Raw genomic sequence first — 27,182 nt, 5'->3', positions numbered from 1 at the left:
ACAGTAGGAACGTCTATCAACAGACCGGCAGATTAAAAAATGAAAGGAAGCTGCAGGACTGAAGAGACTAGACAGATCCTCATGTTTTATGTGTCCATATAGAAACACTGCATTGTAATAGGGAGTATCAAGAGTTCACGGTGCTGGGTGAGATCACCCTCTCATAAAATCAAAAACATAGACTCGAGGAAATAATAATATAAATATAATAATATATGAATACTAGTAGGATAAGCAATTAAATAAAAACAATATATAATTTTAGTAAAAATCAATTGTAAAGTCATGTGTTTTAAAAAGACACTTTTAAAGGAACAGTGTGTAACATTTCGGGGGATCTATTAGCAGAAATATAATATTCATAACTATGTTTTTGTTAGTGTATAATCACCTGAAACTAAGAATCGTTGTGTTTTCGTTAGCTTAGAATGAGCCCTTCATATCTACATAGCGAGCGGGTCCTCTTCACGGAGTACACCATGTTTCTACAGTAGCCCAGAACAGACAAACCAAACACTGGCTCTAGAGAGAGACTTTCATGTTTTTACGTTACCTGAAGGCCACCGGAGTTCTCCGACACGCGTGAAACTGCAGTAACTTGAGCCTCAGAGTGTAAAACTGTGGTATCGCCAGCCGCCGTCTGACTTCCGTTGCTCCTAAAGTTGTGTTATTATGGTAAGAATGGCGTCTGAGCGAGGCGAACGGCGTTACCACGGATTTGCACTCGGCAGCTCGCGTTATCGAAGTCGAGTGAGTGGAGGGGTACTCAGTTGGTTGCACTCTGCAACCACACCACTAGATGTCGCCAAATCCTACACACTGTATCTTTAAGAGAATCAAAAGGGGTCCTACTCTGGTTTTAAGCTTTGACCTCTACCACTAACAATGACCCACCAGAGGATGTCAGCCTGCACTCAGGAGTAAACAAGACTCGGTGAAAACCGAGTATACTGTATGTCTGGACCGCGTATGGTCAGTCTGTGAATTTGTGGTTAAATTGTTACACAAATAGCGATCATGTCTATAATGTTAAATCCAGCGCTACATCGACGACACTACAGGACGCGCTGCTCCACTTAACTGGCCGTTCAAGCGGTGACGTAGCCTCTCGGGGAATGCACCCGATTGGTCCCTGGTTCTCTGCTCGCCGTTTCAAACAGGAAACAACATGGCGGCCTGCTCGTAAACTTTCTGATATTCTGTCTAAACAATTCACTACTGACTACTACTGATCTTGTTTCATTTTAGAACTAGATCATCTAGTTTGACAGCTTGGTCCAAGTTTCATGAGCTGCACGGGTCCCGCTGTACAGGCTCATTTGCAGAAAGGACTTTTCCTGCCTTTTCATTTTGAAAGAGAAAACGACCAATGAAACGACCAATGAGGAAACTGTGTTTGTAGGTCTGACCCTATGCGGTCCAGCCAAAAACGTGGGATGTGGTTACGAGAAAGTGATCGTAACAATCTTAAAATAAACTTCTGAAAGTACTACTACATGTTGAGATGCTGAAATTGGGGTTAAAGGTTTAGCAGTGGCTTATTTTAGTAATATTTATTGATGCACTTCAGTCTGCAGCTTTCTTTGAAATAGGAACATTTTGAAATGACTAAGTCTCAGTCATCGCTGTAAGACAGACGGGTTTCACCAGTAAGTCTCCGCTCTGACCTTTTTTGTTCAGGGTTTGTCAGGAAGTTGTTGAGACAGCTGGGCCACATTGAGGTCCCTCCTCATTGTTTGAGAGTTCAGAAAGAAACAAACCCAGCCAACACAAAACATCCCAAACTCTATATGTACACTATCTCGGTACGGACAGGAAGAAGGTCGTGAGATAACAGGACAAGCCCTGGATGCTTGCCATGATCATATTGGCTGGAAATCACTCTTTGAAAAAGGAACCCAGAATTAAACTGCAGCAAGACGCTGTATAGTTCAATTCGCCAACTCAAGTGGAACAGATTCATCATTTGAATACAGAGGTGATATCGCGCTCTGACCTCATCACTCCTCGCAAGGATCCATCAAGCGCTGACACAGCTTAGATTGGGAAGCGATCACAACATCCTCCCCCAAAAATTCATCACACACAGCCTGACACTGACTATAATGTGGATTCTATGTGTGGCATCAGTTGCTGCTCAGTTTAGTGTAAATACAACCCGATCTCATGGGAAGGTGTATAAATGGCACGACATTACAAGGACACTCCGAATGTCATGAGGACGCATTTTAGGCTTTTTGTCATTTGTACGCCGAGCAACAAAACTATGGTAACGTCCGCAATTAGGTTGAGGAAACAAAACCACTTAGTTAAGTTAAGGAAAAACATCATGGTTGGGCTTAGAATAAGTATATAAACTAAGTAGGGCTGTCAATCAATGACAAAGTTAATCTTGATTAATCACAAATTAATCACACGTTTTCTTATCTGTTCAAAATGTACCTTAAAGGGAGATTTGTCAAGTATTTAATACTCTTATCAACATGGGAGTGGACAAATATGCTGCTTTATGTAAATATATGTATGTATTTATTATTGGAAATCATTTAACAACACAAAACAATGACGAATATTGTCCAGAAACCCTCACAGGTACTGCATTTAGCATGAATACATTCTCAAATCATAACATGGCAAACTGCAGCCCAACAGGCAACAACAGCTGTCAGTGTGTCAGTGTGCTGACTTGACTATGACTTGTTCCAAAACAGCATGTGATTATCATAAAGTGGGCATGTCTGTAAAGGGGAGACTCGTGGGTACCCATAGAACCCATTTTCATACACATTAAGTGTCAATTTGCTGGGAATTAATAGCGTTACTGTTTGTTGATTGAGGAAATGAAGGGAAATTAATTGATCCCTGGCACCCTTTTTAAAAAACATACTTTTTAATCTTCAGGCTTGGGGGAAGGCGTCAAGTATTTTCAAGACAAAAGGCTCAAGTCCAAGTGAAGTCATGGTGTTAAAGTCCAAGTCATTTTTGATTTTGTTAAGTCAAGTCTAAAGTCATCAAATTTTAGACACAAGTCTGACTGAGTCACGTGACTCGAGTTCACAGCTCTGCCATTCCCATCAGCCCTGCACAGTGTGTGCTGTGGGCTCGAGCTGTCGCCAAACAACAGGGCCAACCTTTCGTAGTACATAACGCATCATAAGTTAATATACTACAGTAGAAAAGTCCCCATCTGGTGCATCAACTCGAGTTCCACCTTTTATTCTTTGTACGATAAATGAATGTTGTCTTTATAAAAAAGGTGCTTACAGCGTGTTTCATGTTGTTACAGCTCCAATTTCCTGCCCTCATAATCTTCTTTTTTAATTCAGTTTCACTTTGTTTTTTTCTCCAAACAAAGACTCATCCACCAATATGTACCCAACCCAAGAGATACAGTACAGAGGCCGAGCTGTATAGGACTGAAATTACTTTATCACAACTGTCACATACACGTTTGTGTGAGGGTAACTTAGTTTTTGATTGAACGTGAGCATTACATACTTGATTTACTACCGTTAATGTGCTATTTATATAGATGGAAAGTACACCACAAACCTTGTGATAACTATGTCACTGATGGAACAAATTTCCTGTAAAAATAGATTCACTTTGAAGTCATACAGTATACAGTACACAGAAGTACAGGCTTATTTGCAGGGCAGGCAAGTTGGGTTTTTTTTATAGGTCATGCTAATGTCAGTACATTTCAAGGTCCCCCTGTGAGCACACTCTGTAACACAGCTGCATACCACCGGTCCCTGAAGGCCCACTGTCTGTCACCTCCATTTTCTCGGGCCCACAAAGCCCAAATCCCAGCTCATTGTTTAGGAGTGTGAAATAATGCAATAATCAACCTGCCTGTCAGTGAGCCTCAGGACAGTGGGTTCAGTACTGAAAATGACCTTCCGTACCACTGTGAGCTGGAAACACGTAAAGTTACTAAAAATGTAACAATTTGTTTTGTTCCATTAGACTGCTCTTATAAACGCTTACAGCATGTCGGCATTTCCTCACATTTTTAATGCTCAAGAAGTCAGTACAACTCACACAAGTGCGCATAAGTAAAGTTGTTCTTCAAAAATGTGTGAAAAGAACATTATGTCCCTTCATGCTGGTTTCTCACAGTTATATTTCCTCTTAGTGACAATAAATTTATTTGACAGAAGACACTTTCTGGAACTTAGTTTCAACAACTTTTCATTTGTAATGCAGAAAGGGCGCCACAGTCAACAGTGGAAAAGTACACAACACCAACAGATTTTAATAATAATATAACAATAACAACAACCAAGAAAGAAAGAGAAAAATAAGTAAGTAAATAAATAAGTTAGATTATATAAATCTAAATAAAATAAAAATACAAAATAAATGCCTTTAAAATAAATAAATTAAATGAAAAAATGAAAAATAACTAAATAAAAAATATTAAATTAAATTAATTTCCAGTATTGGAACAGTACACTAAGAGATTTTACGAATGGAAATAATAATAACAATACAACAAAAATCAAGAGATAAAAGAAAATAGTAAGTAAAGAAAAAAAATCAAATCATATAAATCTAAGTAAAGGAAAAAATACTATAAAATATATAAATATAAAATAAATTAATTAATATAAGTAAATATAAAAATAATAAAGATTAAATTAAATTTAAAATAAATAAATAACACTTTAACTTTCTGAATCTTAAGAATGGTTTGTAGTGGCAGTTGGTACTATTTATTTGTTGTTCTTCAGTAAATATGAATCCAAATTTGCTTCTTCTGGGTCCCTTTTATTGAAAATGAGTACAGTAGGTCTGCCTACAGGGAACGGGGAATTACACACGCATATCTATATATACTTTACTGTTCTTTGTTACCATTGTTATATTGTCTCAAACAGATGCACTCAGTGAGAAAAAGCTATACACAGTATATATGTCATCGCCATAGTTAGCAGGCTGTTTGCCCACCAGCAGGACAATGAGCGGTCACATAAACTCCTCTTGACCCTCCTGTCTGTCCCCCAACCACTCAGTCCAAGAGAGGGGGAGGATACAGAGAGAGAGAGAAAGACATTACCTGTGCAAAAACACTGTTTAGTAACACAGTGCTGTCATGGAAATAGAGTGGAGTGAGAGGTGGCATAGCCATTTCCTCTCGCTATCACCCCACCCCAACAAGAGCAGGAGTTACAGTTCAGGAACTTCTGGCTGTACTCTACAAACCTCTGTGTCAGAGACGTGATTCAGAGAGAGAGAGAGAGAGAGAGAGAGAGAAACCCCTCCCCAGAAGCTCAGCATGTCACCTCATTAGTGAGAGCAGATGACGATTCAAAGGGGAGAAGGAGACAGGAGAGGTCACTACTACTGATCCAGTATATATTTTGTATTTGCTGGTATCAGCATATACTGCAGCTCCTTTTTCCACATCAGTTTACTTGACTGCTGGATGCTTCTTTTTATTTTCCTTTACATTTTGTAAGTTACAGAAACAAGTGAAGCAAACCAGAAGAGAAGAAGAAAGAACAGCACCATCTAAATTTAGAGAGTTTTAGTAGTTTTAACATACAGATCTGGACAGTGTTTCCCTCTTCTGCACCATGGCGGGCAGGTGGAAGCTCCTGATACTGGGTGAGTCACATCTGTCATTCATTTACACCGGAGTTGGGATGGAAAATCAATCTGCTGAGAAAGTTTGTGCTCCAAAGAGGGGAAACTAACTGGCTGCGGTAGCCTGAAAACTTTTAATAATAGACATTTATATCTGTGAGTGTTTTCTGTTGAAATCTACTATGACATTTTAGACAAAAAACAGATGTGTATATGATACTTTTAGTATTTAACGCACTATATACTGTAATTAAACATAATGCATTTTAAAAAGCGGAGTTGATAAAGTTAATAATTGTCTAATAAGAGTAAAATGTCATTATAGAGCACACTTAAAAACAGTTATTGTGTGACACTTTTAGTATTTAACACACTATATACTGTAATTAAACAAATACATTTTTAAAAGTGGGGTTAATAATTGTCTGATAATAGTCAAGTCTAAAATGTTTATAGTGCACTTAGATGTTGACCAACGTGCTTTACGGAGAATTTACATATGCAATCACATGATCAAAACTAAAAAGTAAATCACTAACAGACAAAACTATTTTTATATAATAATGTGTATTTCTAAATTCCATGTTTTATTCCTTTTTTTAACAACCTTCCGCTGAGATAAAAATCTGCCAGCGAGTCTAACTGGCAAAAATTATAATTGTGAGAAAGTGTGACAGCATCTGTGCAGCAGTCAGAGTGAAGCCTGAGTGTGGGAAAGAGCCTGAAGGAATTAGTAGAAAAGGAAGGAGAGTGATGCTGAACACAGCAGCTTTTCTTCAAACAGCTCACTATCTGGGCCCCGCTGCACAGAGGACCTCTGTTCTTCTGCTTTTAAAGTGATATTTATACACTATGAGCTCATCACGCAGCGCCCACGTTACTTGTCACCTCGTGTTGCTCACAGGAAGGAACTGTGTGTTGCCATGGCACAACACAACATTGACAGATTCAAAATGTGCAAACCACTGAAACATTTCATAATGTCATGATCGCAATCTTAGCAAGCTGCTTTTTTTTTATATCATCCTCCTGTCTCCGGTTATGAATGTAATCGCAATGAACATCATGATATCCGCTGGCCAGAGAGATACAAAAAAAATAAGTTATCTCAAAACACTTTAGGGTGTTAGTTCTTCTTTATGTAAATTAGTTAAGTGTCCTTAAAATATCTACTGTCTTTAACCAACAGTTTTTACTAGACACTATTTTCTTCCAAAGGTATAACAAATAGTGAAACTGTTGACAGAGAGTTGTTTTCAAGTACAAAGTTCCTCCAATTTATTAGTGTTGCAGCAAATATCTTCAACAAATATCGGTAACACTTAATTTTACCGCAAATTTCATGGTAATTAGGTGATGATTATCAAGTAACCTATTTGAAATTTCTTTGGAATTACTGCCAAATTACCCCAGTATTTACCTCAACATTTATCGAAAATTACTTTATGATAAACATTATTTAATAATTATATTCCACTATTTCCTAATAGCTGGTAATTTATTTAATACATTTCCAGGAAATTAATACAAAGTTAATTGATATGCTTTATTTCCATGTCTGCTGATAAATAAATAATAATTAGCAAATAAATATTTGAAATTTCTTTAAAAAACTCCCTGAATCATGACATCAGCTACCAGGTTACATTTGCGTAGACAATAAGTCACACAATGGTGAGATTTGTGCCTGATCAGAAGTGTCTTCTATTAGTTTTGGTTTTCCACCTCCGATGTAGAGCAGCGCACAGCCGCTTCTCAAGCCTAAGGGCCCTATTTTAAACATGATATGCTATTTTAGCATACAATTATTAAATAATGTTTATAATAAAGTAAATTTCGATACATTGAGGTAAATTTTGGGGTAATTTGGCAGTAATTCCAAAGAAATTTCAAATAGTTTACTTACTAATTATCACCTAATTACCATGAAATTTGCGGACCTGTAAAATGAAGTGTTACCTAAATATCTGCCCGGCTAGATACCACTACTGATAACTGGGAATATGCCTCTTTGTGATTTGAACAAACTGACCTTTTAATTAATTAGTTAGTTGCATCTTTTAATGAGTAATAAAATAAAAACAAATACAAAACAACAGACTTCATGTATGTACCTGTAGGTATATGACAGATCTAATAAAGTTTAAGTTAGGGCTAGCAAAGTTAACACGGTACTAACGCATTGACGCAAATTCGTTTTAACTCCATTCATTTCTTTAACGCATTAACGCAACTTGCAATTTTAGGTTGTAGCGGGCTCAGTTTTAAAGCTAGAGTGAAGATACTGGTATTATATGAAACTAGAAAATGAATCCATTGATACCTACCATGTCATACTAGCTCGTTGCAAAGGAGGTTAAATAACGCTCCAAACTGATGCTAAATTTTGTGCGAGGAAAAACTGTCATGGCCATTTTCAAAGGGGTCCCTTGACCTCTGACCTCAAGATATGTGAATGATAATGGGTTCTATGAGTACCCACGGGTCTCCTCTTTACAGACATGCCCACTTTATGATAATTACATGCAGTTTGGGGCAAGTCATAGTCAAGTCAGCACACTGACACACTGACAGCTGTTGTTGCCTGTTGGGCTGCAGTTTGTCATGTTATGATTTGAGCATATTTTTTATGCTAAATGCAGTACCTGTGAGGGTTTATGGACAATATTTGTCAATATTTTGTGTTGTTAATTTATTTAAAGTACCATATAAGGTCCATTTTTATTAATTTGCGATTAACTATGGACAATCATGTGATTAATCGTGATTGAATAGTTTAATCGATTGACAGCCCTACAGTATACGTTTATGAATATACTGAATCCATTGTCTATACTCATAATGGGGGAAAAAAGGTAACTGGACTCTTTCTTCCTGTTTCCATATGCTGTACATTAAACCCATCTGGTGTCATTTAGGCGACCACAGAGCACTGACTATGCACTCTGAGGATTTAATGCTTTTTTTGTGCTTGTGCCACGCCGGCTGATGTTTCCTCATACATAGGAAGCAGAGCTCTGCGCCCATGTGTTGAATTATGGTGCAGATGCTGTTGGAACAATCTGAGGAAATGAGGGCAGAAAATGAGTGAATTTATCTTTTTCTGCAGAGCCTTTTTAAAAACTCAGAACATTTCTGGTGTCAGTTATGTGGTCAAACAGATCCTTAATGTTCTTAGTAGCATTGAAATACCTTAGAATGATTAAAAAAGAGAGTTAGTGTAGATTAATGTGTGCCAGGGTAACAGATTAATGCTCAGAAGGTTTTGAACTTGTCGCTTGCTTGCTTTTCAGCCCTGCACCTCTCCGTCGTCCTGGTCCTGTCGAAAGCAAACTGCCCTCTGGGATCTATTATGAAGAACGGAAACTGCGAAGGTATGGGAAAAACAACTTATTTTAACACATAACCCTCCATGGCATGTTGTGGCATGTGTGCATTTTTTGTCATAGATTGCTCATCTTTGCCTTTAGAAATTAGAAACTGAAAAAATATAATATGGTTTGCAAAATGATCCATGTGAAATCAAATACAAATTGCGTTTGAAATGTATTATCACCTAACTTTATTTTTGGTGTGAAGAGTCTTATTCGCATCCGTCTTTTTCACATTCATGTTTCCTTAATTAAGATGACGATGAGTGTGCTGTTGACCAGGACTATCCTGATATGGATGGGATATGTGGACCGAACACCGTCTGTCGCAACGCGATTGGCAGCTTCTACTGCCAATGTGAGGATGGTTTCAGGTCAACAACAGGGGCTCTGAACATCTCAGCTGCAACAGGTGAAACGTGTGTAGGTAAGTCATCTTGTATATTGAATCAATCATAGCAGAGACTCTGTTTTACGGCTGCAATCATCTAAATATAATGTACCATCCTTATCTTTTGTTTTAAGACATCAACGAGTGCGTGAACGATAACGTCATCTGTGGACTCAATGCCAAATGTCAGAACTCAATTGGAAATTATTCCTGCATTTGCGATATTGGATTCATTTCTACTACCGGAGTGGAAGGTTTTCGCCAGGGTGACAACGTTGCATGTACAGGTAAGATGATTATCAGCAGTGGCGGAGTCAGGCTGTTTGAGGGGTAGGGGTGAAAAAAAAAATAAGGGCACCAACTGCATGCGGTGGGGCACCAGGAAAGTTGTCTATATGGCTCTGCAATCATGTTTTCTCGACTTTAAGGGCAGCCTAGAGGGCACTTTATCATGTTTTCTCTACTGGAAGAGCATCTTAGAGGGTATTTTATCATGTTTTCTCCATTTTAAGGGCAGCCTAGAGGGCACCGCTTCACGTTTTCTCCACTTAATAGCTCATTAGAGGGCACTGCAACACATTTTCTCTACTGTAAGGGCATCCTAGAGGGCACTTTATCATATTTTCTCCACTGTAAGGGCATCCTAGAGGGCACTTTATCATATTTTCTCCACTGTAAGGGCACCCTAGAGGGCACTTTATCATGTTTTTCTCCACTGGAAGGGCACCCTAGAGGGCACATTATCATGTTTTCTCCATTTAAGGGCAACCTACAGTAGAGGGCACTTCATTATGTTTTATCTACAGGGACATGATGTTCTCTATATGTGTTTATGATGAGAAACATTGGTGGTTTCATTTCTCAGCTGTTCTTGTATCTCTTCTTCCTGCTCATATAGATATTGATGAATGTCAAGAGGAAGAGGTCTGTGGCCGGAACGCAGCATGCATCAACACACAAGGCAGTTATGACTGTGTCTGCCATGCTGGCTTTGGACTGAAATCTGGCAAATCAAACTTCTCTGGCAATCAGGAGCAATGTGAAGGTGAGGGCTATGACATGATGCTGCAAAAATACTTGTGATTTTACTAGTCATACAAGTTATCTAATAAAGAGGACCTATTATACATTGGTGCTTTTTTCCTCTCCTTTAGTGTGTTATGTAGTTTTTTATGCATGTAAAAGGTCTGCAAAGTTACAAAGCCCAAAGTCCACACCAGTGGGCAACCTCTGGGTCTGAAAAGTGAAACAAATGTGGAAGTACCTTAAACTTGCATTCTTTAAAATAGCCAGCAGGGGGCGACTCCTCTGGTTGTAAAAGAAGTCTGATTGTATAGAAGCCTATGAGAAAATGACCCTACTTCTCACTTGATTTATTACCTCAGTAAACATTGTAAACATGAGTTTATGGTCTCAATCGCTAGTTTCAGGTCTTCTTCAATACAGCATGATGTTCATTCAGTAAATTATGGTCCCGTTTAGAGTCAAATAGACCATAAAGCAGGGGATGCTTTAGGGTGTGGCTACCTTGTGATTGACAGGTTGCTACCATGGCGTTGTCCAGTCTGGGAGTTTTCCGAGTTTTCGTCGTAGAACTTTAACCAATTCACAGTGTGTCTGAAAATGTCTTATTCAGCGTTCGGTTGTGCTTAGCTCCACCTTCTCGTCTCACTTGTGGTTGCAAAAAAACAAGATGGCGACGGCCAAAATGCCAAACTCGAGGCTTCAAAACAGAAGTCCACAAACCAATGGGTGACGTCACGGTGACTACATCCACTTCTTATATACAGTCTATGGTCCACGCCAAAAGGGATTTACTCTCCCCCACAGAAACACTGCTCCTGAACTGCCTGAGACGCCTTGATTGAAGTCCCTCCTTTTCTTCTGTAACGTATCTGTATCTGCACTTGGTGATGTCAACAAGTAACACATTTGCATAATATCTGCCTATTGGCTAGTTTGGCACGCCCTCAAACAAAGCTAGTTAGAGCGGAGCTGGAGCGGGGTCTGAAGAGTTTGGTTCGGTTGACCAATCAGAGCAGACTGGGCTTTTCGGGAGGAGGAGGGGCTCAAACAGAGCGTTTCAGACAGAGGGTGAAAAGAGGTGCTGCAGCACAGCCGGTATAAGAAAAATAAAGTGTTTTTTGAACATTAAAGCATTTAAACTTGTTCTAGTAGAAACCCAGAATACAAGTATGCACCTTAAAATGAGAATAATAGGTCCACTTTAATCACGTGACATTGTCTTGATGCTTGCACAGTGGTGTGATCTTTCAAGAAAATTGTCCAAAAAAAGTGCAACAGAAAGTTTAAATAATGATTTTTAGTTCTGACTGCTGGTTGATTTAGTGAATGGCCGTCCTGTGTTTTGGTTCTGTCTGGGCTGCTTTATGTTTTTTTATGCATTGTCTTTAAAAACCTATCAAGCACCATTTCTGGATATGAACGTCCAGGATATTTATTGTTCCATTAGCACTGACTGGAAACACACAGTGTAACCATTTTCCTCTCCCTGATTTGTTTCCATTTTAGACGTATGTATGATTGATAAGACAATCTGCGGAAATGGAACCTGCCACCGTGGAGCCAGCAGCCATTACTGTGCATGCCACGCAGGGTTCACTAACTATGGCAACAACGGGTCTCGCTGCACTGGTAAGAACAACATCCATCACTGAACCAGTGTTTGTTCAGTAACTATATAAACCGAGCGTTTTCATGATACCCTCATAATATGAATGCTGTGGTCATCAGCAAGCACATTTATCGAAACAATACTTCCTGTTTCCTCAGCGCTAAACTGTGATGTGTTCAAAGATATGGACAATCTGCTAAAGGTACTATCACATCAGAAGTAGTGTTATCACAGCTTAACATAGATGTAAAATGTCTGTTGCCTCATACGTCTGTTTCGTTCTCCCCAAATCGCTCTTTCTAGAAATTTCCCGTTGCACATGATCTCGTGATGCAGTTGGAAAAAAGCTGTCTGAAGCTGACAGAAAGTGAGAATCCAACAAAGCTGGATGGAGAGGCCCTACTAACGGTATTTCTGCACATAAATGCATTGTGATTATACATAATTATTCCTCAGAACAAGCCCAGAAATAAGAAGTTCTGCCCCTTGCAAGCTCTGTCACATGGTGTTTAGATGTCTGTGCACAGCTATGTAGACTGTATATGTTGACCTGAGGTGGTATGCAGCCTGAGAGTCTGACTCTACCTCCTGTTTCTCCCTCTCCCCCTCCTCTCCTGTGGCTGTAGAGACTGTTGGCTGTGATCGACAAGATCTTGTCCAGCGGAGCCTTCAATGACAACAGGATGGTCTCCACCTTTCTGGACTTGGTGGAGTACACTCTGAGGCTCATAGGACCTTTCATTGAGCCCCCCGGGACAAATAAATCCTCCACTCACACAGGTACAAAGACGATTTGGTGACGTTTACACTTCAACAGCTGGTACATTTCTCTTAACAGACAAGCAATGCATGTTGATAAAAATGTGTTCTTTGTATTTGGGTACAGAGCTGGAGCTGCTGGTAGATAAGGGGGCCGACTTGCCCCAGGGAGCTGTGACGTTATCGTCTAAGCAAGCTCAGCTGGACATCCAGTTGGAGACAGCAGCTGGAGATCCCTCCTCTTACCCTGGTAATAGATCATAACTATAATTAACACTTTTGTGACCACTTTCATTAAAGAGTAACTAAACCCCAGAGTTTTGGATGAAGTGCCTTTACCCTGGAAATTAAGAATGTGAAGAAAGTATCAACATGGGCAGGAAAGATTTAGCCAATAGGTTATGAATTGGTTTTCAGCTGAAAAAAAAGTGGTTCGGGGGTTTAAGTTACTCTTTAAGATGTAGATGACTTATGTAATGTAATGAATATTCACCTAATTAATCCAGTGTTCTCCTGTTATGATTGTGAAAGGCTTTACAGCAGTGTCCTTGCTGAGTTATGCAAACCTGGAGGACTCTGCAGACGGCTTCTTTAGTGGGATGAAACCACCAGCGAACCACAGCTTTAAGATCAACTCTAAAGTCGTGACCGTCACTGTCAGTAACGGAGACACCAGCCACCTCAAAGAGCCAGTCAATCTGACTTTCTACCACCTCAAAAAGGTATGTAGCATCTAGTCTGTCATTAAGGATAATGAACTATCTCTGCAGGAAACACATTACTTCTATAATAGTCATTATCTTTATTTTGTTTCACAGTCGAATGAAGCCAACCACACCTGTGTGTTCTGGGACTCGTCGGTGGACGGAGGGTCGTGGTCTGCTCGTGGCTGCAGCGTGGTGGAGTCCAAACCTGAATACACCGTGTGCTCCTGCAACCATCTGAGCAGCTTTGCTGTGCTCATGGCGCTCTATGACATAGAGGTTAAAACTCTCATGTTATACATATATATGATGATACATAGCAGATCGTGACAGAGCTTTTAGTTGAAGACTGTACTGTAATGTAAACGTTTCTCTCTCTCCAAACAGGACAAGTTTGAGTTGCAGATGATCACCTATGTGGGTCTGTCCCTTTCACTAATCTGCCTGTTCATCTGCATCCTGACCTTCTCGTTGATCCGATCCATCAAAAGCCCAAGAACCACCATCCACCTGCACCTCTGCATCAGCCTCTTCATCGCCACGGCTCTCTTCCTCGTAGGCATCTCTCGCACGGAGAGCCGGGTAAATACTTCTGTAACAGCTTGAATACAGCAGAGGAATACATACTAAGTAACAGCACAGCTATTGAATGATTTATGCGGGTGCTGAAGAGTTATAAACAACAAATCAGCAAGTAGTTTCTCAGCATCCGTTGTCCCTTTTTTCACTGCTGTCATCGTGATCTTCATCTCCCTCCCTGCTGCATTAGGTCGGCTGTGCGGTGGTAGCAGGGCTGCTGCATTTCTTCTTCCTGGCAGCATTTTGCTGGATGTGTCTGGAGGGCATACAGCTCTTCAGGATGGTAGTCCTGGTCTTTAACACCAGCTTCAAACCCCTCTACATGATGGCAGGTGGCTATGGAGTCCCAGCTGTTATTGTCGCTATCTCTGCCTTAGCTAATGCCAAGGGGTATGGTACCGAGAGACAGTAAGTCGTCCCCCCCGCTGATGCTGATCTTGTTTTAACTTTAATTTATACCTGAATCTCAGGTTGTGTTGACAGTCTGCTCAATAAACTCTTGATATGCTTTGCAGTTGTTGGTTAAACCTGGAATTAATTTGGAGTTTCTTTGGCCCTGTCTGCGTCATCATCATTGTGAGTAACAAAAGAGGGGTTTTTTTTGTAATAATTTATTGGAAGTAGGGCTGTCAGAGGAGGTTAAATAACGCACCAAACTTCCAAAACAAAACATTGTTTTGTGTTGGTAATTGATTTCCAATAAGAAATATATACATACATTTACATAAAGCAGCCTATTTGCCCACTCTCATGTTGAGTATTAAATACTTGACAAATCTCCCTTTGAGGTACATTTTGAACAGATAAAAAAAATGTTGATTAATTTGCAATTAACTGCAATTCACTATGGACAATCATGAGATTAATCGGGAATAAATATTTTCATCGATTGACAGCCCCAATTAGAGGTAAAATCTGATGTACAGAAACATATAAATAAAGCACAAATGTAAATGATTGTCCCTTCATATTTTGGTATTTTTCCCCCAAGCCTCCTCCCACCCAACACTCACTCATTGCTGACGCAAAATGGATAAAAAAAGAAATTGAAAAAAAGAAAAAAAATGTAAATAAAATAAAGTACACACTGACAGTAATAACATTATAGAATAAATTCCAAACTACAGATATAATAGGCTGATAAACTTTACATTTCTTGCTTCAAACAAATTGTGTTCAGTTGTCTCAAGTACCAAAGAATTATTGGGATGAAAAAAAAGTCCTAAAATTGACTACAGTGCTTTTTTTTAAACTCATCACCTGTTGTGTTTCAGGTAAACATCGTCTTCTTTCTCATCACTGTGTGGAAGTTGGCTCAGAAGTTCTCAAGTTTAAACCCGGACATGGACAATCTGCAGAAAATAAAGTAAGTCACAAGCTGCCTACAACATCAGTCACACATCGGCTGTATATGTGTGTAAATATGGGAGCATACTGTATAATTCCCCTAATAAAGTCAGCTACTTCCTTTTAAAGTGCCTCATATTTGACTTGTGTGTGTCTTTGTCGCTCCCTGCAGGGCGTTCACCATCACTGCAGTGGCTCAGCTGTGTCTGCTGGGCATCATGTGGATCTTTGGCTGCTTCCAGTTTGAGGAAGGCACGATAGTCTCGTCTTACCTGTTCACCATCTTCGGCAGCTTTCAGGGCGTTATGCTCTTTGTCATGCACTGTATGTTCTCTAAACAGGTTAGTCGAGCTTCTCTCAAAAACAAAAAAAAGCTCTGCTGCTTTTTGTTCTGGTGGCATAACTCAGTTTGTATTCTAATTTTAGGTGAGGGATGAATATGGAAACATCCTGTCCAGGTTCTGTGCACCTCGGAAGAAGAGATACACAGGATTCCCTTCCTCGCACACCAGCGAAGCGAAGGTAGAATAAAATGAAACTGTATTATCCAATAATGTTGCAGTCAGCACTCACTCATCTCATCAGAATGCAACATAGAAATGTGCGAATTAAATGTGATACATTATGATATTTATTAATATTTATTTAGCCACCATATCTATTTAGTTTCAACATTTTTATTGATGTGTGTATAATGTAAGGATGGCACCACAATCGATACTGAAAAAATATACAAAACACTAAGGGAATTTAACGATGACAAAGAAAGAAAGAAAAACAAAATCACAATGAACCAATAGAACAACCCCCCACCCGTGCCTGTCAAGCCCCCCCTTGAAAATAATAATAACAATGAAAATAAATATATAAATAAAATAGGTAAATAGATCAATTAAATAATATAATCTAAATGAAATAAAATGAATAGATAACTACCTTAAACAAAAACATATAATAAAAATAACATAAATAATAATAAAAAAATTAAAAAATTATACAACTAACAATTATTTAATTTGTCATTATTATTATTAATAATAAGAATAATAAGAATAATAATCTTTAAGGATGGCAAAAAAAGAAAGAAAAAAAAAGAAAACACAATGAACCAATCGAACAACCCTCCATCTGTGCCTGTCAAGCCCTCCCTTGAAAATAATAACAATAACAACGAAATTAAATAAAATAGGTAAATAGATAAATTTAATTATATAAATCTAAATAAAATAAAATTAATAGATAAATACTTTAAACCTTAAAATTTAAATACAAAATACAATTAACAATACAATTAATAATAATTTTATTATTATTATTACTATTATTATTATTATTATTATTATTATTATAATAATAGTAATCTTGTTTAAAATAGATAAATAAATAAACCCAAGTGACCATAAGGATTTTGTAAGATCACCAAACATACTTTTGTGATAGATTCCCAACGTCATATGTTCATAACCGATGTTACGACAATTAAGGTCCTAATGTGGTGGGGTTACACACAAGTTCTGAAAATAAGTCAAAAACCCATAGTACCATATCTATTTTCATATTATCTAAAGGAGGTTAGAAAATGTACCTATTGTCAAATAAGAGATGCCAAGTGCTCAGCGACCAAGCAAGAGTCAAATTAAATCAAACATAGTTCAACTTTTGATCTGTAATTAGATTGCATAAGAGACTTAATGCGGTTCAGTTTAATTTGGAAACCTTCCAGAAGCAAACACATAACTCTTCCAGGGTTTGACGATGACGAGGTATCATAGGAGATGTGAAGTGAAGTGTGTCAGAGCGCAGCCTTCCCTGATAATGAAAGAGTACTGAAAGTGTCTGTCGTGACTGATGGGCTTGTCTCTCCCCTCTGTGACCCTCAGGCATCAAAGAGCACACAGGACACGGGAGAGTCTCGCATCTGAGGAGCTAAACAGTGACGTGGGAGCAAAGTCTGATTTATTCCCCAGTGACTGCAGACACACGGCCAATTGCTGCCCTGCCGTTTGTGGTCAATGCACCAGTTTGCTTCACTGCAACATGTTGTAAATAGTACCCTTCTTTACCTTCTGGTTATTGTATTTGAAGCTATTTAAGATAGAACTGTTGACGGTTATAATTTATATATTCAAGCAAAGCTTTTAAAGGGATAGTTTGGGTGTTTTAAAGAAGAGTTGTATAAGGTACATATCCATAGTCAATGTATTACCTACAGTAGATGACGGTCAGCACACTCCCAGTTTGGAGAAGCAGACAAGAGTTACCGCACAGAATCAAAGCAATGTACTGTTGTGGACCATACGGCTGCAAAACGTGTTTTAGCCCCCATAATGAAAGACTCACCTAAAAAATAAATATCAGTTTAAGTGTACGCTATATTTAGAATATTTTGACTGGTTTACCTTGCCGTGAGACAGCCCTTTTCGTCGGGTAACTGAAGCTGTTGTATCTATCTCTGCTCTCGCCAAAGCCACCAGACTCCATTGAAAAATCCTGTAGTTTTACCTCGTAGAACACGGGAGTTGCCGGTCTTCTGCTGCCTCATTCGGGTAGTTTGTTTGTGCTATTGTGTGACTTTGGTGAATCTGAACTAACCAAAGTCACACAATAACACAAACTAACTAACCGATCCAGGCAGCGGAAGACCAGCAACTCCCGTGTTCTGCGAGGTAAAACTACTGATTTTTTCAATGGAGTCTGGTGGCTTGGCGAGAGCATAGATAACGGCTTCAACGTAACATAGACTGTATAGCTGTCTGATGGCAAGGTAAACCAATGAAAATATTTAAAATATAGCGTACACTTAAACTGATATAGATTTTGTTTTTGGGTGAGCCTTTCTTTTAGGTGGCTAAAAAGCGTTTTCCTGCCGGTCCCGTCCACAGCAGTACATTCCTTTGCATCTGTGCGGTAACTTCTGTCTGCTTCTCCAGACTGGGGCGTGCCGACCGTCATCTACTGTAAGTACCTCATTCAACCCCACTTCAAAACACCTGAACTATCCCTTTAAGATGACCCTTCACTAAGGCGCATAGTGTGCTTTACTTTCACGCACAGAACTTCACTCCTTTTGGAAAAATAATCTCCAAATCTTTAGACTTTTTCATATGTGGAAAAAAGGACCAAAATATCAAAGTGATTGATAATTTTATGACAACCTGTTTTATCAGGTGCATCTAATATGGCTTGTCATGTCATCCAGGTACTCTATTCAACAGCAAAGACAATCTGAAAAGACATTTCTGAGGCAAGCACTTCTTTCTCTAGAACTTCTCCTCCATATTTGAATATTATCTAAATATGACCAACAAAAAGAAGGACAATTATGAGACAGAAATAGATTTTAAATGTATTTTTTGTGTATATATTGCATTCCTGCTCCTTTCAGCATGCTGTAACGTGTTATATGTATTATATTGAATTATTTTTTATTTACCCAGTTTCAAAACTTGAATGTTCAAAGATAACTTTTATTATTATTTTCTATTAGAATATTAGTACTGTTGTAAGCACTGGTTTTAGCACAAGTTTGGTGTAAATAATTATCTTTTTTTCCGTATTTCCGATTTACATTTTCTGTCTTTCACAGTTTGAATTATTTAAAATGGTGTTGTAATATTTTTCATGCCTCTCCTGGAAGCTTTAAATGTATTAAATATTCTGATATATCTCATATTTAAGGGCTTTGTGTGAAGGTCTCCCCACCACTTGCCTGGAATTATTTTTATTTAAAATATAGAATAAATTAATTTTGAACATCTGAAGGATGGCTTTTTCCCTCGGATGTTCAAAAACTAATTTATTCTTTTATTTATTTATTCTTTTACTTTAAAGTTCTTGATGTCGGAGCCCGGATTTAGCGGAAATAGCAACAAGAGCAAACAGAAATTCATCTCAAAACACATGCAATGATATTATCTTCATTTAAGATGAGATATAATAATCTTTTATTAGTCCCACAGCGGGGACATTTGCAGGATTACATCAGCAAAGGGGACAAACAACAAGAAGCATCAGTAAAGAACAAGATATAATTAAAAAAAAAAGTAAGCAATAAAAATGTAATAATATACAAACAGTAAAAAATTTAAAACAAATGTAAAATATATACAAATATAGCAGTAAAAAATATAGTAGTACACGGACATTATTGCACATGAAATATGAAATGTTGATATTGTACAGGATATGGGTATTGCACAGTGTTATACATTGATATTGCATATTTCCACCTTCATGTCATGTACATTTCACTCATCCGGCTGGTCGACTTAAAAGCCGAAAACACTCCTACATATAGAGGAAATAGAAGATTATCTCCTCTTCCTTCCTGTTTGTGATGCAGACACAATTGTCTCAAAAACAACTCTGAAGTCTCAAAATTGCTGCTTAAATTTTAACGAGCAAACAAACTTGAAATAGTCCTAAAAACATCATCTTTCAGAACAGATCTGTAAAATGTACAAACCTTGGTGGAGTCACTGCTGGTTAATCTTTGATGCATTTGTACCAGAAACCCTTGAGGCACCTCATCATCATCATCACACACTATCAAACTCCTCTGATGTCCCTCTCTGCGCTTCACTGTGTGTTTATGTGACTGGTGATAATCGTCATGGTAGAAGAGAATTTGAGAAAGTAAATAAGAAGCAATACCTGACTGTTTTTTTCACTGTTGAATTATTCAGCTATAGCACTGGATCAATACCACAGAATGAAAGTGATGGCTGAGATCACCTCTGGTAGAAATGATCAGCAGAGGAGGAATAGATGGAAGGACCACATCCAGATGGGGAAAGAGGATGGAAAATGCAGATCCGGCATGTAGAGATAAAATAGCTGCCAAACCTCTGGAGAGAGAGAGAGAGAGAGAGAGAGAGAAAGAGCTAGACCAGGGAGAAGGAGAATCTATCAGAAAGGCAGGAGAAAAGAAAGGGAGGAGGAGGAGGAGAGCTAATGATTGTGAATAATAGTGATTAGTACTGAACGCCAGGCAGCTCTGCGGACGAGAGAGACGTATTCGTATTCTCTTTCATTTACTCTGAGCCATCCCAAATAATCCACAGAGTCTTCTGAAGGTAAGTTTCATTTATTATTCAGAACCATTTCAGGTAATTTGCTTAATAGATGGAAGCAAATTAGTCTAAGGGAAAGTGAATCTCTAAAGGATTTCTCCTTGATTTCAGCTATTTAATCCACTTTCATTTTCAGTGAGAGCTCGTATGAATGAGCTTCGTATTAGGCTCTGTCAGTTCTCCAGTTCTTCTACAGTATATTCAGACTGCTATTTAGTCTTCCTCACTCAAGAATTTCAAATATAGGCTTTCAAATATTGGCTCATATAGGCTTTCTGATGAACTAAACTATTCGTACTGATCTTATCTGAGTATAATTGAGCCTTCCGTCTTGTAAGGACTGAACACAAGTGTGCACACACACTCTCATACACACACTCATACATACATATATTTTATTTATTTAGTTTCTGCTTGATTTATGTTGCTTACTTTATGTTTGCTTTTGCATTTTATGTTTGCTTGTTTGTTTACTTTTGTTGATTATATGACTTTTGTATTTGCTTATTATAATACTTATTGAGCTGAAATTCCTTCACATTCCTTTTAATCTCACCTGAACAACTTCTTTTCTTTTGTTGTGTTTCTGCTGCTTTGTCTTATTGTGCGAACAAATATATCTCAAGAATCTCAAGTTGTGAGGAGTCAAAGAGAGATTCAGACATCCTGATACCTATATTTGAGGCAGAAAAAAGCACTAACCCTGAAGTCAGCTGGCCAGTCCTTTATTATGCCTGACTTGTTGATAAATGTTTCGTTCTGTTTAAGGAACAGAGTAAAAGAAGAATTAAACAAGGGTCGTGATGTTTGAGAAAAGATATCCAGTATCTGTCTGAAGAATTTCCATGGTAAATTATATCATGGTCGACAAGACAACTTTCTTTTGTTACAACATCCTCTCAATCCTCAATAAAACCCCTGGATTACTTTTAATCGTGCAGTTCCTCTGTCGGAAGCTTCCTCACACACTCCAGGGAAAATGCTTCTCTCTGTGTGAAGTACGCAGACTACTGATGCCGTACGAGAGAGAGGTTACAGAGAGAAATGCAAATACTTTGTAGAGATTTTTTTTTTTTAAAGATGATAAAACAAACTGACTGCTTGAGTTACTGACAGGTTTCAAGATCCAAAGGATTCTGTTGGCCGTCTCAGCAGAAGATGGAAGGGAAGATTGATTTTAGGGTCGTGTCTAGAAGGGAGCCGGCAAATTGCTAAATCTTATCTGCAAAAACTTGCAAAACTTCTTGTGAGACTCGCTACCCGACGACCTATCCTGACCTTAACTATTCAAGGTCAATGCCTAACCTTAAACATCTCGCAAGAGTTCCCCAGTTTGTTGGCTCCCTGCTACCCAATTTTAGCTGCAGTTTTGACTTCCTTCTTGTTTTCTTATATAATATATACACATCAGCTCCTGGAACCTCTTCTAAGATTTCTATCACGTATAGCTACTAAGAAAGTCTGTGCACATCACTGCTGAGAATCAATTAACCTGTTAGGAATATCAAGCCTCGTGTCTCAATTCTGAAGAAGAGCCTGGTGCTCGAAACGTTACAGCAATAAAACTCCTCCTATAACAGGAGCTATCTGTTTTAATGATGCATGATGTATCACACAAGGATGAAAACTGCTAATGCACATCGGCGGCACGTTCTGCTGGTTCAGGTTTAATGATATCAAATATCAGGTAGCAGAACAAATACAAGACTGTTGCTGCCAACGTTTGCTGTTTAAAATCATCCGTGAGTTTAGTTTCTCTTCAGGTTTGCTTCAAAGCCTCTTACTGTACATGGTGATTAGCTCAAAAAAGAGGCGAGTGATTCTAAGTTATTATGGAGTTCACAGTTTAAAACCCAAACTCTCTCTTTCCATCACAGACAGTTGAGGCACACAGATGATGGCAGTTTGGCCAAAACCAAAATACTAGTATCTGACATAGAGTAATGAGTTAGGACAGTGGTTCCAAACCTTTTTGGCTTGTGACCCCTTAAAATAAAGCAGTGCTATACCAAATGCAGTAATCTCTGAGTATCTTTTTTATTTTTGTTTTTGTCATTTTATTTTATTTATATATATTCTTTAAAATAATAATTATTAAAAGTAGTATTTTATTTATTTAAATGTTATTTTTATTTATTTTATTATTTTTCTTTTCCTATCCTATTTACCAATTTTCTATTTCCTTTATCTCTCGACTTATTTTTTCTGTTACTATTAAGGTGTATTATAGATATTTTCTCTCTATTATTTATCCAAAATTTAGAATATATTTTCTGTGGTCGGTTGTGGTTTCCTATGTGTTTCTTGTGTGAGCAGATGGATGTGTTGTGAGTGTTGTTGGGCAAAACAAATAATTTTCACTGTACAGTTGCTGTTTAATTCATTACTGATAATCAGTAAAAAAAAAGACCTTTGAAAGAAAATAAAGCAGTGTTCACTTGTGGCCCCTTGTCACAGATTCAGAAGTCTTTGAACTTCTCAGATTGTCTGATTTGAATAAATGTTTGAGACCCAAAATCACAAAGAATAAATCATTGAGTTCGGGAACCAGCCAAGCGAGGAGTAATATAAATAAATAAATAAATAAGCAAGGTAGGTTTATGGCAGATGAGACATCTGAAGGGTGGAAAGCAAATGAGTTGAAAAGAAGAACATTTTGTGAAACAGTCGTACACAATGTCTGGTCTGAGAGCCGGTTGTGCAAACCAAATAAAATCAGCAGAAATGACACAAGTTCCCCACATTTCCACACCACAAATGTCAGTAAAGTTCGTTAACAGTTTTACAATCCTCTCCTCGGAGCATCAGCTACACAGTATGTTCTGTATTTAAACCTGACCTGCGGCCTTTCTCGTGTGTCTCGCTACAAATCTTTCCACCCTCCGTGACAATCCTTAAAATATCCTACAAATATGACACACTGCAATAAATGTTTCTTATACATTGTCCATGAGCAGCCACGTTTTTTAAAGTTTGCATTTGTGAGAATGGATCTATTTGTGTACTCCAAGCAAGCACGACACTGTGAAAAGACTTTGGCAGCGTTTCATCCACTCTTCATATTATTCTTCATATCATTGTCTGGGCAGTAGTAGCTCTTCTAATTCAGCTCTAAATCCAAAGTGTCACTTGTTGTAATCAGTGTTTGAGTGGCCCAGAGAAACATGTATCATAGCATTCACTAGTACACGGTTTAGCATTTAAGACTTCTCTGTTGTCCTGCTGTCGATGAATTACTTGAGAGACCTTTTAGTCCTGACCCCCATTAGGGGTCACCAAAGCTTCACAGGGGGTCTTGAATTTAAATCATGTATGACAACTTTAAAAATATGTATATACAATTGACCTATAATCTCAGGATTTCATTCATTGCTGTGAGGAAAAAGTATTTATTACATTTTAAAGTTTGGATTATTATCTAAGGGCACTGTGAAGACCTGAACATAAGTTATCTTCCCTCTGCTAAACAGCCTCGTCCTGCAGTAGAAAAGTACGCTGTTAAAACAATCAAAGAGCTGATAGAACAATACCAAGCGTCAGGGAGAAGAAAACACTGAATTTGGAAAAAAAAGAAGCCTACTAAGTATGTATAAAAAAAATACATGATACAGACAGAGAAATGTATGAAAAGTTCCTAAAAATAACATGAAAACTCATCTCTGATGAAATATTCACAGGAAATAATCTGCTCAAAATTCATTCAAATCACTCGTTTTACACAAACCTCCTGCTGTTATTGTGTTCCCTATTTGGGTTAATTGTACAGTTTATCAGTTGTCCTGTACTGTTATTGTTATGCATTGAATATAATATGAAATATCCATAAAATATGAAAAGGGGTCCCTATAGGAAAAAGGTTGGGAACCATTGGACATCAGAACAGGATGACATAAAAACAGCTAAAAATGATCTCTCAGCGGCTTTGTTTGAACTAATGGAAGTATTTTAATCTGTAATTCTCTGTAGATGACACTGAAGATGAGGATGTCATCTATACTCATGACGTCATTTTCTAGCTCTTCCACGCCATCCATCCTCCACCAGAACCTGAAGATCAACTCCTCTGAACAGCCGGGTCCCTGGCTGAACAGCAGCGCCTGGCTGTCCGTCAAATCTCCAAATTTAGGGATGTCCTGCTTCACTATGACATTTGGCGCCGTCTCCAACCTCACGGCTCTGGGCATCCTGGCTAAATCCCGCGTCCGATTTCGCCGCAAATCCAAAGCACCGTTTCTGCTACTAACAGTGGTTTTGCTTTTGGCTGACCTTGCGGGTCATGTGATCCCAGGCGCCTTTGCTTTGTATCTGCACATGGACCAGAGGAAGCCCACCAAAGAGTTCTGTCAGATATTTGGGGCGAGTATGGTGTTTTTTGGGTTATGCCCTTTGCTGCTGGGTTGTGCCATGGCAGTGGAGCGCTGCGTGGCCATCACACAGCCCTTCTTCCACGCCGCTATGATCACATTGGGTCATGTGTGGCGAGTTGTGTTATTTCTGTCCTCTCTTGCACTTGTGCTGGCTGTTCTACCTTTCTTTGCGGTGGGGACTTACACTACCCAGTTTCCTGGGACATGGTGTTTCTTGCCCATCCATGGTCCACGGTCTACAGCAGACACCAACCTGGCTCTGGCCTTCTCCTGTCTGGGCCTCGCTGCGCTCACTCTTTCTCTACTCTGCAACATCCTGAGTGGCCTGGTGTTGCTGCAAGCCAGAATGAAGGCCCACAATGTTGATGCTGAATCAGCAGCTCGCTGCACTCGTCGTGCCTCGTCTTCCTCCTTGTTTTGGTCGTTGGATGTGGAGATGATGGTGCAACTGGCTGTGATCACTGTGGTTTCCTGTGTATGCTGGAGTCCATTTCTCGTGAGTACTACTCTTTTAGATTGCAGAATTTGTTTCTAGAATCATTCCACCTTTAAAGAGGACCTATTGTGCTTTTTCCCTTACCTTTAGTGTGTTATATAGTTTTAGTGCATGTGAAAGGTGTGCAAAGTTACTAAGCCCTCTCTACAGAAACACTGCTCCTGAACTGCCTTAAACGCCTTGCTTGAAATCCCGCCTTTTCTTCCGTAACGGGGTGATGTCACCAGGTAACACATTTGCATAATAGAGCGGCGAAGTCCCGCCCCTTCCGGTGGACATCATTTTTTTTAAAAATATGTACGGTAATCAATGGCGAGAGACAAATAATTTTTTGATCCCATTTGAAGTGCGCTATGATGTTTGTCAATTGAAAAGATAATTTTTCAAGTCAAGAAAGTTTTTCGTAGTATCATTTAATTTTGTGTGAAACCGCTCAGTGAACTACATATCTTGTCTCGCACTATGTATGTCACCAACAATAGCTAGCTACCTAACTAACTTAGCTATGACCACGCACAAAGGAAACGTTATCTTACCAGATGGGACTTGAAATTACTTTTTTTCTCGCAATATTACGACTTTTTTCTCGTAAAGTTTTGACTTTATTCTCGTAATATCACGACTTTGTTTTTCTTGAAATATCATGACTTTATTCTCGAAATGTAGCCGTAATACTCTGTCGTACTGCAGCACGGCCGGTATGAGAAAAATAAAGCGTTTTTGCACATTAAATCATGAAAACCTATTCTAGTCGAAACCAAAAATACAAGTATGCACCTGAAAATGAGCATAATGTGTCCTCTTTAAGAATACTGTAGATGATAAAGTAAACCTCATGCGTTTATTGTGTGTGTCTCCTTCAATATAGATCCACATTCTTGTGATGCAGTTCAACCAAAGAACCTCAGCCCACGAGAAAGACGGGTTCGTTCTCCTGGGTTTACGTATGGCTGCCTGGAATCAGATCCTGGACCCTTGGGTTTACATCTTACTGAGGAGGGCAGTGCTTTTCAGAGTTTTCTGTGCTTTTTACACACAGAGAAACACAGTGACAGAAAACAGGTCCTCCTGTGCAGACACAAACAGGCAGGCCTTCAGTCTGCAATGACCCATGTTGCACTTGAGACTTTTTGAAATAAATTATGTGAAAAAACTTTGCTGTGTTACTTTCAACTTGGTGAGGAGGGTCATATTGAGCCAAGCCAAGAGCAGCAGTATGTGAATGTGAGATGGGAACAGACTAGTGATGTGTTGGTCGCGAACGAGCCGGTTCATTGAGCCGGCTCTTTTAAGTGAACGATAAGAGCCGGCTCCTGTCCGAGAGCCTTTTTTTTTTTTTTTTCTTTAATTAATTCAAGGCAGAATGATAGGACGATCTCCTCCGCACCACGGGCACTCCATGCACTGACTGTGACTGAATGTTGTGTTAATGACGTCCGTGCGACCAATCAGGTGATGACAGACAAGGATCATACCATCAAGCAAGTGCGGCACGCTGGCAGTCTACAGGTACAGAGCAGGAGGAAGAGGAAGAGAGAAAGAGAGAGGAGTGCGGTGCGCGAATAGCAGACAAGATGAGTGACAGTCGGAAACGAATCAGCATGTAAAATTATGATATTCTGGAAATTATAAGGTTTAGTATAATTATATTGAATAATTTAAGTGATGTATGTGCACACATACTAATCATAGGTCAAAACAGTGCTAAATTTGGCTGAATTATAAAAGGCAGAAGTGGTAAAAACGAAGAGCCGTGTGGGAGCCCAAAGAGCCGGCTCTGAGCCAAATGATCTGGCTCACTAAAAATAGCCTGAATTCCCATCACTAGAACAGACTTTCACAACATTTATATATATATATATTTATATA

At 38.8% G+C, this 27,182-nt stretch overlaps 2 protein-coding genes across 10 annotated transcripts in view; both read left to right on the top strand.

Annotated features, from left to right (window-relative positions):
• adgre5a (adhesion G protein-coupled receptor E5a) overlaps nt 1–19,050 on the top strand; it is a 219,560-nt gene extending 200,510 nt beyond the window's left edge. For 8 of the 9 annotated variants that reach the window (XM_074656444.1, XM_074656442.1, XM_074656443.1 and 5 more), the window contains 18 exons: nt 8,886–8,966; nt 9,220–9,390; nt 9,489–9,641; nt 10,253–10,399; nt 11,887–12,009; nt 12,148–12,191; nt 12,293–12,397; nt 12,616–12,769; nt 12,876–12,998; nt 13,280–13,470; nt 13,567–13,731; nt 13,840–14,034; nt 14,222–14,439; nt 14,547–14,607; nt 15,306–15,397; nt 15,551–15,719; nt 15,805–15,900; nt 17,259–19,050. In XM_074656444.1, the coding sequence (XP_074512545.1) occupies nt 8,945–8,966; nt 9,220–9,390; nt 9,489–9,641; nt 10,253–10,399; nt 11,887–12,009; nt 12,148–12,191; nt 12,293–12,397; nt 12,616–12,769; nt 12,876–12,998; nt 13,280–13,470; nt 13,567–13,731; nt 13,840–14,034; nt 14,222–14,439; nt 14,547–14,607; nt 15,306–15,397; nt 15,551–15,719; nt 15,805–15,900; nt 17,259–17,300 (2,271 nt within the window). In that variant the 5' untranslated portion in view covers nt 8,886–8,944 and the 3' untranslated portion in view covers nt 17,301–19,050. Of the gene's footprint in view, nt 1–5,249; nt 5,614–8,885; nt 8,967–9,219; nt 9,391–9,488; nt 9,642–10,252; nt 10,400–11,886; nt 12,010–12,147; nt 12,192–12,292; nt 12,398–12,615; nt 12,770–12,875; nt 12,999–13,279; nt 13,471–13,566; nt 13,732–13,839; nt 14,035–14,221; nt 14,440–14,546; nt 14,608–15,305; nt 15,398–15,550; nt 15,720–15,804; nt 15,901–17,258 lie in introns of those variants that run through there. The other variant, XM_074656437.1, reaches the window with a different exon arrangement.
• A 139-nt stretch (nt 19,051–19,189) lies between these two features.
• On the top strand, nt 19,190–27,063 carry ptger1c (prostaglandin E receptor 1c (subtype EP1)). Its single transcript, XM_074656447.1, has 3 exons — nt 19,190–20,453; nt 24,417–25,313; nt 26,182–27,063. The coding sequence occupies exons 2-3, from the start codon at nt 24,417–24,419 to the stop codon at nt 26,419–26,421; spliced, it is 1,137 nt and encodes a 378-aa protein (XP_074512548.1). The 5' UTR covers nt 19,190–20,453; the 3' UTR covers nt 26,422–27,063.
• The last annotated feature ends 119 nt before the right edge of the window (nt 27,064–27,182 follow it).

This window comes from Sebastes fasciatus, chromosome 13 (genome assembly GCF_043250625.1).
Source record: "Sebastes fasciatus isolate fSebFas1 chromosome 13, fSebFas1.pri, whole genome shotgun sequence".
NCBI lineage: Eukaryota > Metazoa > Chordata > Actinopteri > Perciformes > Sebastidae > Sebastes > Sebastes fasciatus.
Note: the sequence above shows the minus strand (reverse complement) of the source record. Positions and strands in the feature narration are given on the sequence as shown.